The sequence below is a fragment of the Salvia hispanica genome, chromosome 3, assembly GCF_029641045.1.
Source record: "Salvia hispanica isolate PSC_SH4W2 chromosome 3, Shi_PSC_v1, whole genome shotgun sequence".
In the NCBI taxonomy this organism is placed as follows: Eukaryota; Viridiplantae; Streptophyta; class Magnoliopsida; order Lamiales; family Lamiaceae; genus Salvia; species Salvia hispanica.
The window spans coordinates 23891237-23905498 of record NC_142694.1 but is presented as its reverse complement, the minus strand read 5'-3'; the positions used below and the strand labels follow the sequence as shown (position 1 = coordinate 23905498).

The window sequence follows — 14262 nt, the reverse complement described above, 5'->3', positions numbered from 1 at the left end:
GGAAGTAACTTGTAAAAACGCACTTCAAAAAAGATTTTGAGTCGAACCCAAGCTTGATGCATTCAGAGATTCAAATGAGCCGTTTACGAGACAAGCTCGAATATTATCCAAATTGGCCGAGCTTAAATCGAGTTTTTAATGAACCAAGAATATTGAATACAAAGCTCGATCTCGGATGCGCTCAACTCGGGCTCGAAAAGAAAGCTCAACAGTATTTGGCTTGGCTCGGCTCATTTCCAATATCCGTAACACGACTTATCTCAAGATTGATAAAACACAGGCCACATCCAAAATAGAACAAGCAACAAAGAGGAAAACTTATACATACACACATAAATTTGTACTATTATATAGCATGTCATGTGTCAATTGGATATACGACATCTAAATGATGGTAGTACTTGTTTTTTTAACTACGCAGACATAATAATCTATACAGATTTACAGCATCAGGAGAAGCAATAAACTTCACTATGATAAGAAAGTTTGACAAATCACAATCTCTAATCCAACATTATCCAAGTTAAAACAGGTTCAACAAAAGGTAATAGTCAAGCACAGGCCAACAATTTAACAATGAAACTGCGATAAGCATGTCAACAGATTGCCTTCTTAGGCAACCGGTGGGCGCAGCACATGATCCTGAGACGTATCAACGGCTGCTGGTGGCATGAACTGCCACATGGCGACACCAGGGTAGCTGATGATTGGCACCAACTTGTTACCACCAGCTTGACTTTGGGCCGCAAATGCAGCGGGGATGCTTGGGTTAGCTGGCAAAAAGCCAGGTTGGGGAGCACTCATTGTCTTAAGCTGCTGCTCCAGCTTCTCCTTCTCCACCTTTAACCTTTGCTTTTCATCACGAAGCTCGTTCTTCTCGGTCTACAGAAATCATCACGGAATAGTATATCACGAGTTAGATGATAAGCCGCTGCCTTGGATAATCATACCCAAAAACATGTGGTCTTACTTTGAGCTCCTTGATCTTCTCCTGTAGATTCGAATTCGAGTCTTTCAGCTTCTGAGCTTCACTTCTTAACTGAGTTACCATTCGGACAGCATCCACCAAGATGGCAGCTTTATCGGTCTTAGGAGGCCTCCCTGGCTCGAGAAGAGCACCTAGTTCCATGAACCTAGAGAATAGGCAACCAAAGTTACTGGAGGAAACAAGCCAAATAGAAAACCAGCATGGCTAACAAGTGTAGGGAAGAATTACTTGTCATTTAGCCTGTCTCTTCGTTGTTTCTCCCTGCATGCTTTGGAGCTTGATACAGCACATGTCTCAGTTCTAGCTCTGTGAAAAACATAAAATGTTAGCTGATTTATAGTTTGGCAGAATAGTTCATTAGTAGTTAGTACAGGACAGTAGTGAAATTCAAAAGTCACAAGCTTGGCCAAATTTCAGACCAATCAATCTCACAAATCAAGGAAAGCTTTATACCTTTTTTTGGACCCAGTTTCCTTCAGCGAGTCAGATTCTCCAAATGATCCATCAATTTCAACACTATGAATACATAAAAAAAAAACCCATAATAAATCAGTAACAGATTATAGTAGTGTAAGACACATCCACATTCCACAATCACATAAAATAATTTCCTTGACATTAATAAACAGGTCTACGATATACCATCTTCTGTCAAAAAGTCTTCCAACTCATACCCCAAGTCCCCAAACAGATCATCCTTTTAGTAAGTACTTTGTATCAAATATCAATCATTTCAATTTTCATTTTTGGCTGTTGATTTGCAGAAACACAAGAAGGACCACAATTCCATGTTTGAATTAGATCATCAGAACTTCAATAAAGACAATTCACACAAAAGTAAGCAATTAAATACTATGAAACGGCATCATACAAATAAGATTACCAGGAATGAACACTATGAACCTCAATTCATTGACATATTACAAAATTTTGTAGACACAGCATATCTGGATTTGAACGAATGACTTAAATTTAATTCTATAATGAAACGTACCAGCAGTACTAGAAGTAGATAAAACAGAAATAGGAAACACACACCAGGAAATAATTCTCAAGTGATGCAGTTGGTCTTCAAGTGAAAGAGAAACAAAAACACCCAACTTATTGTATTCACATATCATGAATACAAACCATGTTGAAGTTATTTATACATTGATTCCTACGCCAATTGAGCCAACTTAATTTATGGCTTGATGGACAATACTCCAATACGAGTATAGAGAACAGTTGATGTTTAACTGTTCAAGTAGACTAGTAAAATAACTTATATTCACTTCAACTGGAAAAAACCAAATGCATTAGCAAAAAATGCAAAGTAAATCATCTATTCTAACCATTATCAATAACAAAACAAAAATTCTATTGAAATAAACAAACAAGTGTATGTAAATCCATGATTTGGGAAGCACAAAAAATTGTAGTTTTGGCACAGCTGCACAGTAGCTAGAGTTACCCCAAAAAGTGAATGAATGATGAGTACCACTAAAGCCTCTTAAAGATAATACGCCCCCTATACATTTCCCATTCAACAAACAGTTTTTCCAATTAACTGACTCAAATTATTTGTTCATCAGTTGGACAACTCTTCGAATAGAGAACCATAAAACTGAATGGACAAAGTGCCTAGAACGTGGAAGAGACAATGCACCAACCTTAGATTTCAACCCATTCTTTTTTTTCCCCCTGTTTCTAAACCCTCCAGCACCCAAAATATTTCAAGAAGACTCTGCTAATCCCCTCAAGAAAGAACAGACAGAAACATTGGTGTATGCAATTGCCAATTAGTAGAAGATGGTTGTGAATCTGTGATTGTGAAAACTATTACAGTGGGCTCCATGTTGTGATTTCCCCATGTGCGGTGAACGGGAAGACTTTTTCAAGGGTGACAAGAAAATCCATTCTGAAAATTTACAAAATTGATAACAGCCTCAAATAATGGGCTTTGATATTGTAATCGCAAAGGCAAATGAGAATTATCTACGACTGCTGTTGATTGTGCGAAGACATATAAAGGCATCAATAAACACCTATCAGATTTTAGAGAAGGTGATGTGCAAAGATACCAACATATTGGAACACATATTTACTGTCACAAAATCAAATTTAGGACATTTCACAGTTGACATAAGATGACGATTCATATTTCATAGTCGTAAAGGTTCAGTGATCTAGGCTCTAATATCTTCTAAACAAGTTTAAGTAAGTTAACTATCAATGAAAGAAATAAGAGAAGCAAGGAAGAAACGAAATTAGAAATATACCTTATCCCAACAGATTACAGGAGCCACGCAAAAAAGCAGAAAATGAAACAAAAAATCACCAATAAAAACAAAACTTTGATCTGAAAACACGAATATAACACCTAATCCCAAAAAATCAGATAACCACAAAGCACCGAAGCTAATTTCAGAAGACATCAGAAACCTCGAAAAGAGCCGAAATTATATGAATTAGAAGAATAACAAAGGCTACAAAGGCCGAAAAAAAGAGTAAAACAGCAGCACCTGGCATTTGTGGAGGCAGTGAGGGTTTGAAGGGGCCAAGAGAATCCGGAATTGGGAGCGGCGAAATTTCCTTGTGGGGCAGTGATATCCTCGAATCCGTAATCGTAGAGCCAATTGGTGTTCTCAGGCGAAACCATGTCTGATCAGAAATTGAAGGAGAATTGGGATTTTGGGGAAAAACACATGAGTTGAAATGGGTGAAGGTGAAGGGGAATCTATCTATTTTGTTTAATATATTATTTGTTGTGAATTAGATGCAGTGGATTTGGGCGTAAGCATTGGAAATATAATTGAATAAATAAATCATAGTGAAGATTCCCCACATAGACACTCCACGCACTATTATCGGATATAAGCCCATTCTCCCCATTGGGCTTTTTTTTTTATAGGATATTATTTCTGTTTTATATAAATAGAAATTTTAAATGATACATAAATTTTAAGGTTTTTTCTATTCAGATGAATTTTTTTTACATATCAAAAATAAAAAATTATATATTTATTATAATAAATGGAAAAAAATAAAATAGAAGGAAATATAATCAAGAAAAAAAATAAATTAAAAAAGAGAATAAAATAAAAAATAATAAATAAGTTGCTTTTGCCAAAAATAAATTTGATCGTTATTAGTGAGACAACCATAAAATGAATATCAATTAGTTGTGGTGGAATGGAGAAAGTATAAGATTAGTAAAATATTACTCTCATTGTCTCATAAAAGATGTTACACTTGTGGGATGAGATTTTAAGAGGTTTTGTTTTGTGTGTTAAATAGAAAGAGAAAATATAATTATTATATTAATGTGAAATTGAACTTTTTTTAATAATGGAAATGTGATATCTTTAGTGAGACAAATAGAAAATAAAAATGAGACTGTTTTATAAGACGGATGGACAATAAAAAAAACTTACTTCCTCTGTTCCCTACAAGTGATTGATTTTTCTTTTGGACACGAGATTTAAGGAAATGATGTACTGAGTTATAGTGAAGAGAGTAGAGTTATAAGAGAGGAAAAAGTAAGAATGATAAAGAGAAAATAAAATAAGAAAGAGAGAATAAAGTAAGGGAGGGTTGAAGTTTTGTTTTGGCTAAAAAAGAAATTGATCCGTTAGAATAATTCAAAATGAAAAGTTGATCACTTATGGTGGGACGGACGGAGTATCTTTTAAGGACACAAAATTGAGACGCGATTATTAACATTTGAAAATTTTTAAAAATAATAAAAGAAAGCATCTCTAAGTTGTAGGAAAATTATCTTAATTAGGACACTTTTATTTGTATCCTCTTTTTAATCGGTATACTAATAATAAGGACATTTTATAAATATAATACCAAAATAAATTAATATCCTTACTAGCATTCAAAAAGTATTTTTATCCAATATTTTTGTTGCAGTGAGATTACACGTTAAAAGGGAAATGATCAATTCCTAGTACTCCATTAAGGGAAATTAGTTTGCACTGCCGGTTCCGGTTCATGACATGCTTGAACCGTAACCGGCTCGGTTATGACGGTTCCGGTTCCGGTTTAACCGGCGGTCACGGTGGTTCCGGTTCCGGTTAATAACCGCCGGTTCATCCGGGCTGGTTCCGGTTCGGTTCCGGTTTGTTTTTTTTTTTTTTTTAAATCTTATAGTTATTACTTCTAAATTCTATAGTACGATCCAAAGAGAAATTGATAACGATAAAGAATTACAATTTTATTGATTTGAAACTTTGAATGTAAATTTCTACAATACAATTACAAGCTACAACTTACAAGTTACAAAATACAACAATACAAGTATACAACTATACACTTGAATTTAAAATATAGATACAAAATTACAATTTACAAAAAATATATTAAAAGTAAAGTTGAAACAATTAGAAAAAGAAAAGAAAAAAAAGGAAAAGGACTTGATCTCAACTTAAATTTAAATTTTGAAATTCAAATTTTGAAAACGGTCGGAACCGCCGGTTCGTGTCAGAAAACCGCCGGTTTCTGACCAAAAACCGGCGGTTCCGACACCTTTTCAGGTCTACGCTGCAACCCTACGCCCTACGCCTGCAACCCTACCCCCGAACCGTTGGAAACCGGCGGTTTTCCAGAAACCGCCGGTTTTCCGACACGAACCGCCGGTTTCTGACCGAAAACCAGCGGTTAACCGTCCTTTTCCGACCCTACCCCTGCAACCCTACGAACCTACCGGCGATGACCATTTATTTCCGGTTAACCGGCGAACCGGCGGTTCCAAACCGCCGGTTACGGTTTCGAATTTTGTTGAACCGTAACTGAACTGTATGTCGAACCGTAACCGGATTTCGAATCGGAACCGTCGTCCGATTCCGGTTCCGGTTCCGAACCGCCGGTTCAAAACCGGCGGTTAACCGGTGGGCCGGTTTGGTTTGGCCATGTCTGGTTTGCACGTCTTTTTTTCTCAAACTCCAACAAGGCGGAATTTAAATAAAGATGTCTATTAAATCAAAAGCATCTTCAATAATTTTAAATACGTTATAGGATTACCCTTCCAATACATTTCATGTTAGTAAAAAGGTAAACTAAAATCTAAAATAGGATAGGTATTTAGTTATAATAGTACTTAAAAATAGGGCTGGAAAAAAATATCGAAATATTGAAATATCGGCCTTATCGTACCAAAAAAATATCGAAAATACCGAATGTTTGGTATACCGTGACTTTCGGTATGGTATGATACCTTACCGAAAGATTGCGTAAAGTAACGGTATGAATTTTCAAATACTGCGGTATACTGCTGCATACCGAAATTCGGCATATACCGTAAATTAAGGTATATACCACAAAATTATAAACACAATTATATATAAAATATATTTTATATATTTTTAAATTATAAAATCTATTGTGAAATATAAATATAATTATGAATAAATTATATTTAATTTATTTTTAAAATTATAAATTATAAATAATATTTTAAAAACTCTAATTTTCTATTAATTGATGTTGAAAGTCAGGTATACCGCAAAAGTAAGATATACCGAACTTCGGTATGGAAATTTGTCATACCGAAAACTTTGGTAAGGTAAAGGTATGAATTTTTCGCATACCGTATTTACGGTAAGGTATACGGTATGATGGTTTCGGTAAGGTATACCTTACCAACCCACCCCTACACAAAAACCAATCCTATTTTTGATTTTTGAGAAAAAAATATCTATCTTTAGGTTTACACTAAATCAAAACCTAAAAGCTTTTCAAATTTTGTAAGTAAAAAGGGCATAATATAAAAAATATTCTTTTAAGTTTGAGTTTAGTGTACGTGTTGGGTCTCGGTGGCGCACACCCGAACTCCACATTAGTATGATATTGTCCGTTTTGGGCAAAAGCCCTCACGGTTTTGCTCTTAGGGTACTCCCCGAAAGGCCTCATACTAATGGAGTAGGGATAGCCCATTTATACACTTGCAAGTCTTGTTCATTCTCCGATATGGGATATGGTTTGCTCCCTTTCAGTATGGTTGGAGTAAAATCATATTTGATGTGATATTTACACTAAATTGAGTTTGAGTTTAGTGCAAATGGTCGGAGATATTTAACTTTAAAATTGTTGATAGGTTCACTTGAATAAATACAATTAACACTGATGAGCTAGATTAAAAAATCAAATCTTTCTATGATTACAAATATTTTTAACTTATTGTTGGTTTTTAGTTGAGTTTCTTGGTTTGCTGAGAGTTCACTAATGATAGGTAAGTGGTGTTCAATAATAGAAATTAATTATTAAGTTGATCCACTAAGTAAGAACTACGTATGGATATTCTTTGCATTCGTATGCACCAAAAGATGATATCATATATTCCTCACAGGGGCGTGTCAATCTTAGTCTATTTCCCCTCGTTGAATAATTTTGTTCTAAAATGATTAGGTTTTTCTACTTGAAAGTTAATAAGTATATTTATAGTCATCTAATATATCACTATGTAAGATATGTCTATTGAGTTTCATTCATATAAAATTTGAATTCAACTACTCCTTTTTATTAACTCTCTTTGGTAGATCAATCGATGTGCTACTATAGCATGACAAGAACTATCAGCTAGAAATGATAGAAACATTAGAAAAAATATACTACTATAAGATTCTATCCTAAAATTATTTGGTGATAGGATTAGTTGCCTAAGAGATTATCCAGTGGTTTAGTCATCTTTTAACGGTAATATGAGATATTGTTACGGTTATTTTGTTTCATATATGCTAACACTCAAGATGGATCTTGGAGTTTTTTTTTCAGAATTGATAGGACAAATTCTCAATTGAACAGGAGCAAATTTAAAGCTTAGATATATTGTTGGGTTAATCATTTTTTAGTTTCAGTCTAGATATATTTTTAGGTCGGGTCAGTTACATTTAACTCATAATAGTGACTTACTCTGATACCATGATAGATATTCATTGGGTTCTATTTTAAAACCAATAGTGATGAGAGGAATGATCCATAAAACTTATATAGTAATTTCAGTTCTGTTTTACATAAAGAGAAATTATTATAGTTATTTTGTTTCATTTGCCAAAAGAGATTGAAAATTTCTTAAAAAAATCTAACAATTTGTGGGGCACTAGCACAAGCGAAAATAGATTAAAGTTTAGTTGAATTTTTTATTATGACAGAAGTGGGAATTGTGGTGTAGATTATACAAGAATTGGAACTAACCATCATCAAAGAAAAATGAAAAGGAAAAAAGAAAGGTAGCACAGTAGCACTACCCACAGTGCTATTGAGGAAGGAGAGGCTATAACAAGGAGTTGGACGAAAGCATCCACTTGAAAATGCTTAATCAATCTCTACTAATTGGAGTATATACTTATTTTTATCTTCCACTATCTATGGCTAATTGCAAAAGCCAACCCCTCATTTCTCTGCCTTTTTAATGCCTTTTTTAAGAGTCAAAAAATGATGTTTGCTTTCAAGTCATTATCTAATTTGAGTATATTAACCTTAAATTTATTTTCTGTGGAATCTCTCGTTGTTTTCAACTCACTTTAGATGCATGTTTACCTCAGCGCTTGTCCGAAAAATTCTATAACTATATAATTGCAGAAATTCAACTTTTGATTGCTCTATCACTATCAGGTTCTAGAAGTAGTACATATTCAAATTAACTAGCTTTTACTCTCATTACAACTGTGAAGATCACAAATTGCATCATACAAAAATCTTGATACATACCCAATCTCTTCAACTGTACATATTACATGTAAATGTAGTTAGTTTTCCGTCATTTGTTATCGAATGCCAAGAACACGTAGTAAACACACTTTCCTAAATCTACACAATAGTGTAAACCCCCCCACCCTCATAAGCATAAAATCAGCCAATGCTCAATCGAGAATCGGTAGATCTTAGATTGGTTTGACGTCTTGGGATGCCAATCTCGCAAGCATTCACCCTTGCAGCAAACCGTAGCGAACATAGTGATTCGCCCACGGATGCAGGATCTGGTGAAACATTCACAAACATCAAAGTCTTTGAATCTCCACCTAAGCAAGGCTGTATTTATATGAACAGCAACAAAAGTTCCCAATGTTAGCATTTCTAACATAGTCAATCACATAACTTCTCACGGTAAGGAAAGCTAAAGAATTACCTGGAGAAGATAAGTGAGCTTTGAGTTCCTAAACGGCACGTGCTCCTCTTTCTTTGCCAAGGCAAAAATGACATCACTTAGTGACGATAAACTTTTATTGATGGCCTGATTGATTGTTGATAATAAGTCAGATAGTTCAAGAATTTCGCAAGGAACAACTCAAGGCGAGTGCTTCCATACCTGAGTTTCTTTAAGCCGGTCCCCAGTCGAACCACTCTTGGAGAGACGCTCACTACCAGCAAGATCAATTAGATTCAGCACACCTTGGACTTGCTGATCAGTGCTCTATTATACAACATTAATAAGTCTCAGTAAGTTGGAAACAATGCGACAGAGTTCCGAAAGAGGAGCAAATTGCATACTGTGGAGCAAATAGTAATAATACCTCATTAACACCAACTATTCTTAGTGTAAAGACAAAATGGCTCCTTGAAGATTGTTCATTCATTTGGGTCTTGCCAACAGACCTACAGAAACAAGTTCAGAAAGTAAGCACGAAGGATCAATAATGCTTTACATAGTCTGTCCAAAAGACAAACAAAAATAAGGTCAAATTAAACATGCATTTTTTTCATACCTGCTCTGTGCCGCCCGTTCTAGGAGATAGGAAACTTCCCTGCTACTGCGGACATCAAGAATGGTAAGATCAGAGACAAAGGTGTTGCCATTTGCATCGTGCTTGATGGCATATTGCTTCGCAGAATTTTCTACTCGTGATGCATCAAAGGTTGATTTGTTTGTTGATAACAGGTCACGTATTGCTTCATTGTATATTTCAAGCATTGACACCTATACATGTAAACAATTTTAGACAAAATATACTTGTATATTCTTTGAAAAGGTATAAACGAAAGACCACAATTTCATCCGCACCTGCATCTCATACTTCCATCCTTGTGCTTCAAGCATTTGTTTTGTTTGAAATACTTGCTCTAGTGATCGTGGAATTAAACCTTTCTGATCTAGTAGGCCCGGCTTGCCCATCATCGTGTATGTCTTACCAGAGCCTGTTTGCCCATAGGCAAATATGCAGACCTGATATGAAATGCAATCAAATTAATATAGTTTGTGAATTAGCACCAATGTGCAACTTCCATCATCTAGGCAAATGAAGTTCCGTAACATAACATGAGTACAGTTCCTTTTCATGATACCAAAGTCCTAAAAACAACTATCCAAATTTAGCTAGTAAATAAGTGACTGCTCAAACTTACTAATAAGTTTGTAGAGTTTTCTTATCAGTGATCAACCATAACTCTAGTAAGACTATTAGGTATCTCTAAATTTACAATGAAATGGTTCTTCAGTTCAATAGAAAAGGTACTACCTTATATCCGTCAAGCGCACTTTGCACAAGCTGTGATATCTCCACAAAGACATCTTCTTGTGAGTTATCAGGCACAAATACTTTGTCAAAAGTGAAAGAATGCTTTTGCCCTTGCAGGAAAACAAAAGGTAGAAAATTGAGAGGAGATTATTGACATGAGAACTATTAATATCCTATTATATATATTAAACAAGATTAAGGGAAATGGACATACCATTTTGGCTCAAATCAATGCCTCGACCCTGCGCATCCATTGATGTTGGGAATGAAACAACTTTTACATCATTTCCAGCCCCATCATCGGAAAGCAAGGGTCTCACTCTACAGAATACACGAATATTCCCTTTCAACTCCTGCATTAACAAGGATTCTAACCAGAGTAAGATATCAAAAAATTAAATAAGAAAATAAGTAAATTTCTAACAATAGAAAAGTGTAGTTATATAAAATCAAATAGTTTTTGTATAACAAAGTACCAGAATAGTGTTATGCAATTTCTTGCGAACTTTTTCCCCCTCTACAATCTTCAAGTCTGCATCAGCTAGACGACTTTTCAACTCAAGAATGAATGCCTGATTCTCCTCAAACTCAGATCTCGTTTCCATAGCTGATAGATCGGAAAGCTAGAAAGGAATAAAGAAAATGGCAAAATAAAAAAAAAACAAAGTATTTTCTGTTAAATAAATTGCATTATGATAACATTAAAAAGGTCTTGGTATGAATTACAAATTTAGGCCATATGAACAACCTGCAATTTCTGTTGGGCAGAAGCAAGCTGTTCATGTAATCTCCTTATTTGCTCACTTTGAACCAAGCATGTTGACTGCAACAAATAAAAATATCCATTAAACAAAACATATCAAGCCTTCGCCCCAAACCATCAATTGAAAAGCAAACCTCCAGTTCCACTTTTTTAGTGCTCAGAGTCTCCAAATCTGCTGTGTACTTTTCAGCACATTCCTTGAAATTTGAAACTTCAGATTGTAACCCTTGAACTTGTGACAAATGTCTATCGCGGTCCTCCCTCACTTGTAGCAGATCGCCTCTCAAGCATGAAACTTCACTGCCTAGTGCTTCTTTCTGCTTGATTGCCTCATCTTGGGATGCCTTTGACAATCAAGTATGAAATAAGTCACTTTCAAATAGTGTCGTCTACATGACTATCATGCATTAGGCAATCTCAGGTAAGACTGAAGGAAACAAACTAGGAACTAGTCTAACATGTACACAAGGAACTATGTGAAAATTGTAATAGTGTCGTCTACATGACTATCGTGCATTAGGCAATCTAAGGTAAGACTGAAGGAAACAAACTAGGAACTAGTCTAACATGTACACAAGGAACTATGTGAAAATTATAATAGTGTCGTCTACATGACTATCATGCATTTGGCAATCTCAGGTAAGATTGAAGGAAACAAACTACAACTAGTATGACATGCACATATGAAACTAGGTAAAACCATGTGAAAATTAGCAAATAAATAATTGTAATAAAAATTATTAAATCACAACAAAAATTAACCTACTGGGACAGAGTCGACAGACCAATCAGCATATGTAAATCACATATTGCACGTTTCGAATTTTTAATATATAGAGATGGCAGTGGTATATCAGAAGAAACCGATCCCACATTGTTGTGAACACCAAATGGCTATTATGAAATAAAATGCTCCAGACCAACGTCAACTACCCTAATAAACAGATCTAATCGTAACTGGGCATATCCTTAAAGTAACTGAGCTCCACTTCTTTAAACTATACTCATATTAGGAACATGAATTGTTACCTAACATTTCATGCCAAACGAAAAGAACAGATCTTATGAAAGCAAAAAAAAAAAAACCCAAAAAAACCTTACTCGTGACAAACTAAGCTGCTCTTGCAGAGAAGTATATTGGCCCCTCAGAGAGCTAAGGTTTTCCACAATGGCTGCCTTTTCTTCCTGAACACGCTTGAGCATTGTGTTTGTCGTTTCAAGATCTGATTGAAGCCTACTGTTCCACTGATGCAAGCTCGTGTTGAACTCTTGTAACCGCCTATATGTATCATTAAGTGACTGAACCTACAAACGGCAGACAGCCAGTGATGACAATTCTCAGTGTTGCACACAGATGAAATATGTTTACTTCAAATCACAAGCATTGACCAGTTACCTTCTGGTTGGCACTAGTGTTATCTAGTTGGCTTTGTCTGAGATCTTCAGAAAGAGAAGCTTGTAATTTCTCTGCAGCAGCTCTCGAGTCTCTTTCTCTAGCCAAAGAATCCAATGCTTCCTAGTAGATTCATTCATAAGTTCAGTTTACAACAAGCCAAAAAACACGAACATAAAACTACTTTCGATGCATGTCAGCATCGTACCAATTTATCAACTTCCTCCTTTGCAAACTTTGACTGCAATGCCTCCAAATTTTTCCTCAGTTCCATAATAATAGAGTTCAATTCATCTTCCCTGGCCTTCATCATCAACTCTGGAGAGAGCCACAAGAATGTTAACAAGTAAACAAAGACCGTTGTTGATGAGACAACGAACCAGCATACCTATATCATCACACTTTTTTTCCGCCAATTCCAACTGTTTTTCGATTTTTTCCTGCTCTTCAACACAGGTTGCTTCAAGCTGCATAAACCATTTGATGCATTGCTTGAGTCTTTTAATGAAATCAATCATTTTGTCATTCTTCTCCTGCAACACAAATCAAGCATGAAACTTTTGTACTATGATAGAGCTAACAATTGAAATATCCACTGCAACATACTCTGTAATTCAAATTTTTCTTCAACTTCTCATTGAGTAATGTCTCCACGTCATCTCTGCAGAACTCAACTGCACCACAATCAGAACCAGAATTGCTAGGAATTGGGGGTAGATCTTGGCCCCCATTTACAATTGAAAATGCTTGACGAGTTTGCGTTTGAGTTCGTGTTGCCATTTTTGTGCTTCTTTTCTTATCTATGGAAACCTCATCGATACTACTACACTTGCTCTGTATAAACAGAAATATCGTAAATTTAAGAGAAGTTAAACGCAGAAATGTAGGAATTAAGCAACAACAGCACCAAAAAAGGGGGGAAATTCCAGCAATTTGAAAATTATAAAAGAGAATTACATTAATGGAAGAGAAACTCGTTTGAGAAGGAGCCTTATTCTGGTTCTTGGAAGCCATTTGAACGAAGAGCGTAGAGATAGAGAGTGAGAGAGGATGGTTTGAATTTGATGGTGGGGCCGTGGTTTATTGCAATGGAAGCTAAGCCTAAAAATGTAACATTGCTTTGAATCGCAGGGATCAGAAAAGAAAAGAAAAATTGAAATGGAGGAACTGGAATGCAGAATCACAGCATAGTGACAGTGAACAAATTATTCTTGATTCTTTGCTGAAGCTTTTGATTAACTGGGAAATTGGTACTGCTAATTTTGTTTCCTTCTGATGGGAAAGAAGAGATTAGAAATATGGTTAGTAGTTATAAATGGAGTAATAAAGTGGTAATGAAGGTAGATGAATGGAGAGCCGGCTAGCGAGGGAGAAGGATGAGCGTCATTTGTAATTCTCTGCTCACATAGAGTCATAGACATAGTAGAGAATTTGAAAATTTGACCCTAATAATTCAGTCACCTTATTATAACACAAAGTGAGTCTTATTTTTATATAGAATTAGCTTTATAATAAAATATGAGTAAGAATGTATTAGTAGAATATTGAATCCGCTGTGAAAAAGGTAAAAGGTAATATGACAAATTTTTAAGGGACGAACAAAAATTGAAATAAGTGGCAAATTTTCAGGGACGGAGAGAGTATGAGTTTTAAAAATGCATAAAGTATGATATAAATA

The 14262-nt window shown here is 35.2% G+C and overlaps 2 protein-coding genes across 2 annotated transcripts; both read right to left on the bottom strand.

Moving 5' to 3' along the window:
• Nucleotides 1-454: 454 nt before the first annotated feature.
• On the bottom strand, nt 455-3749 carry LOC125214581 (transcription factor ILR3-like). The gene is made up of 5 exons (XM_048115665.2): nt 3493-3749; nt 1442-1504; nt 1217-1294; nt 971-1133; nt 455-882 (listed from the first exon to the last, which is right to left on the bottom strand). The coding sequence occupies exons 1-5, from the start codon at nt 3627-3629 to the stop codon at nt 613-615; spliced, it is 711 nt and encodes a 236-aa protein (XP_047971622.1). The 5' UTR covers nt 3630-3749; the 3' UTR covers nt 455-612.
• A 4857-nt stretch (nt 3750-8606) lies between these two features.
• Nucleotides 8607-14007, bottom strand: LOC125211809 (kinesin-like protein KIN-14C). Its single transcript, XM_048111744.2, has 17 exons — nt 13542-14007; nt 13191-13418; nt 12973-13117; nt 12793-12902; nt 12588-12707; nt 12293-12496; nt 11326-11535; nt 11177-11251; nt 10905-11051; nt 10643-10781; nt 10429-10538; nt 9975-10136; nt 9679-9890; nt 9487-9568; nt 9282-9386; nt 9102-9206; nt 8607-9004 (listed from the first exon to the last, which is right to left on the bottom strand). The coding sequence occupies exons 1-17, from the start codon at nt 13596-13598 to the stop codon at nt 8825-8827; spliced, it is 2391 nt and encodes a 796-aa protein (XP_047967701.1). The 5' UTR covers nt 13599-14007; the 3' UTR covers nt 8607-8824.
• Nucleotides 14008-14262: the final 255 nt, after the last annotated feature.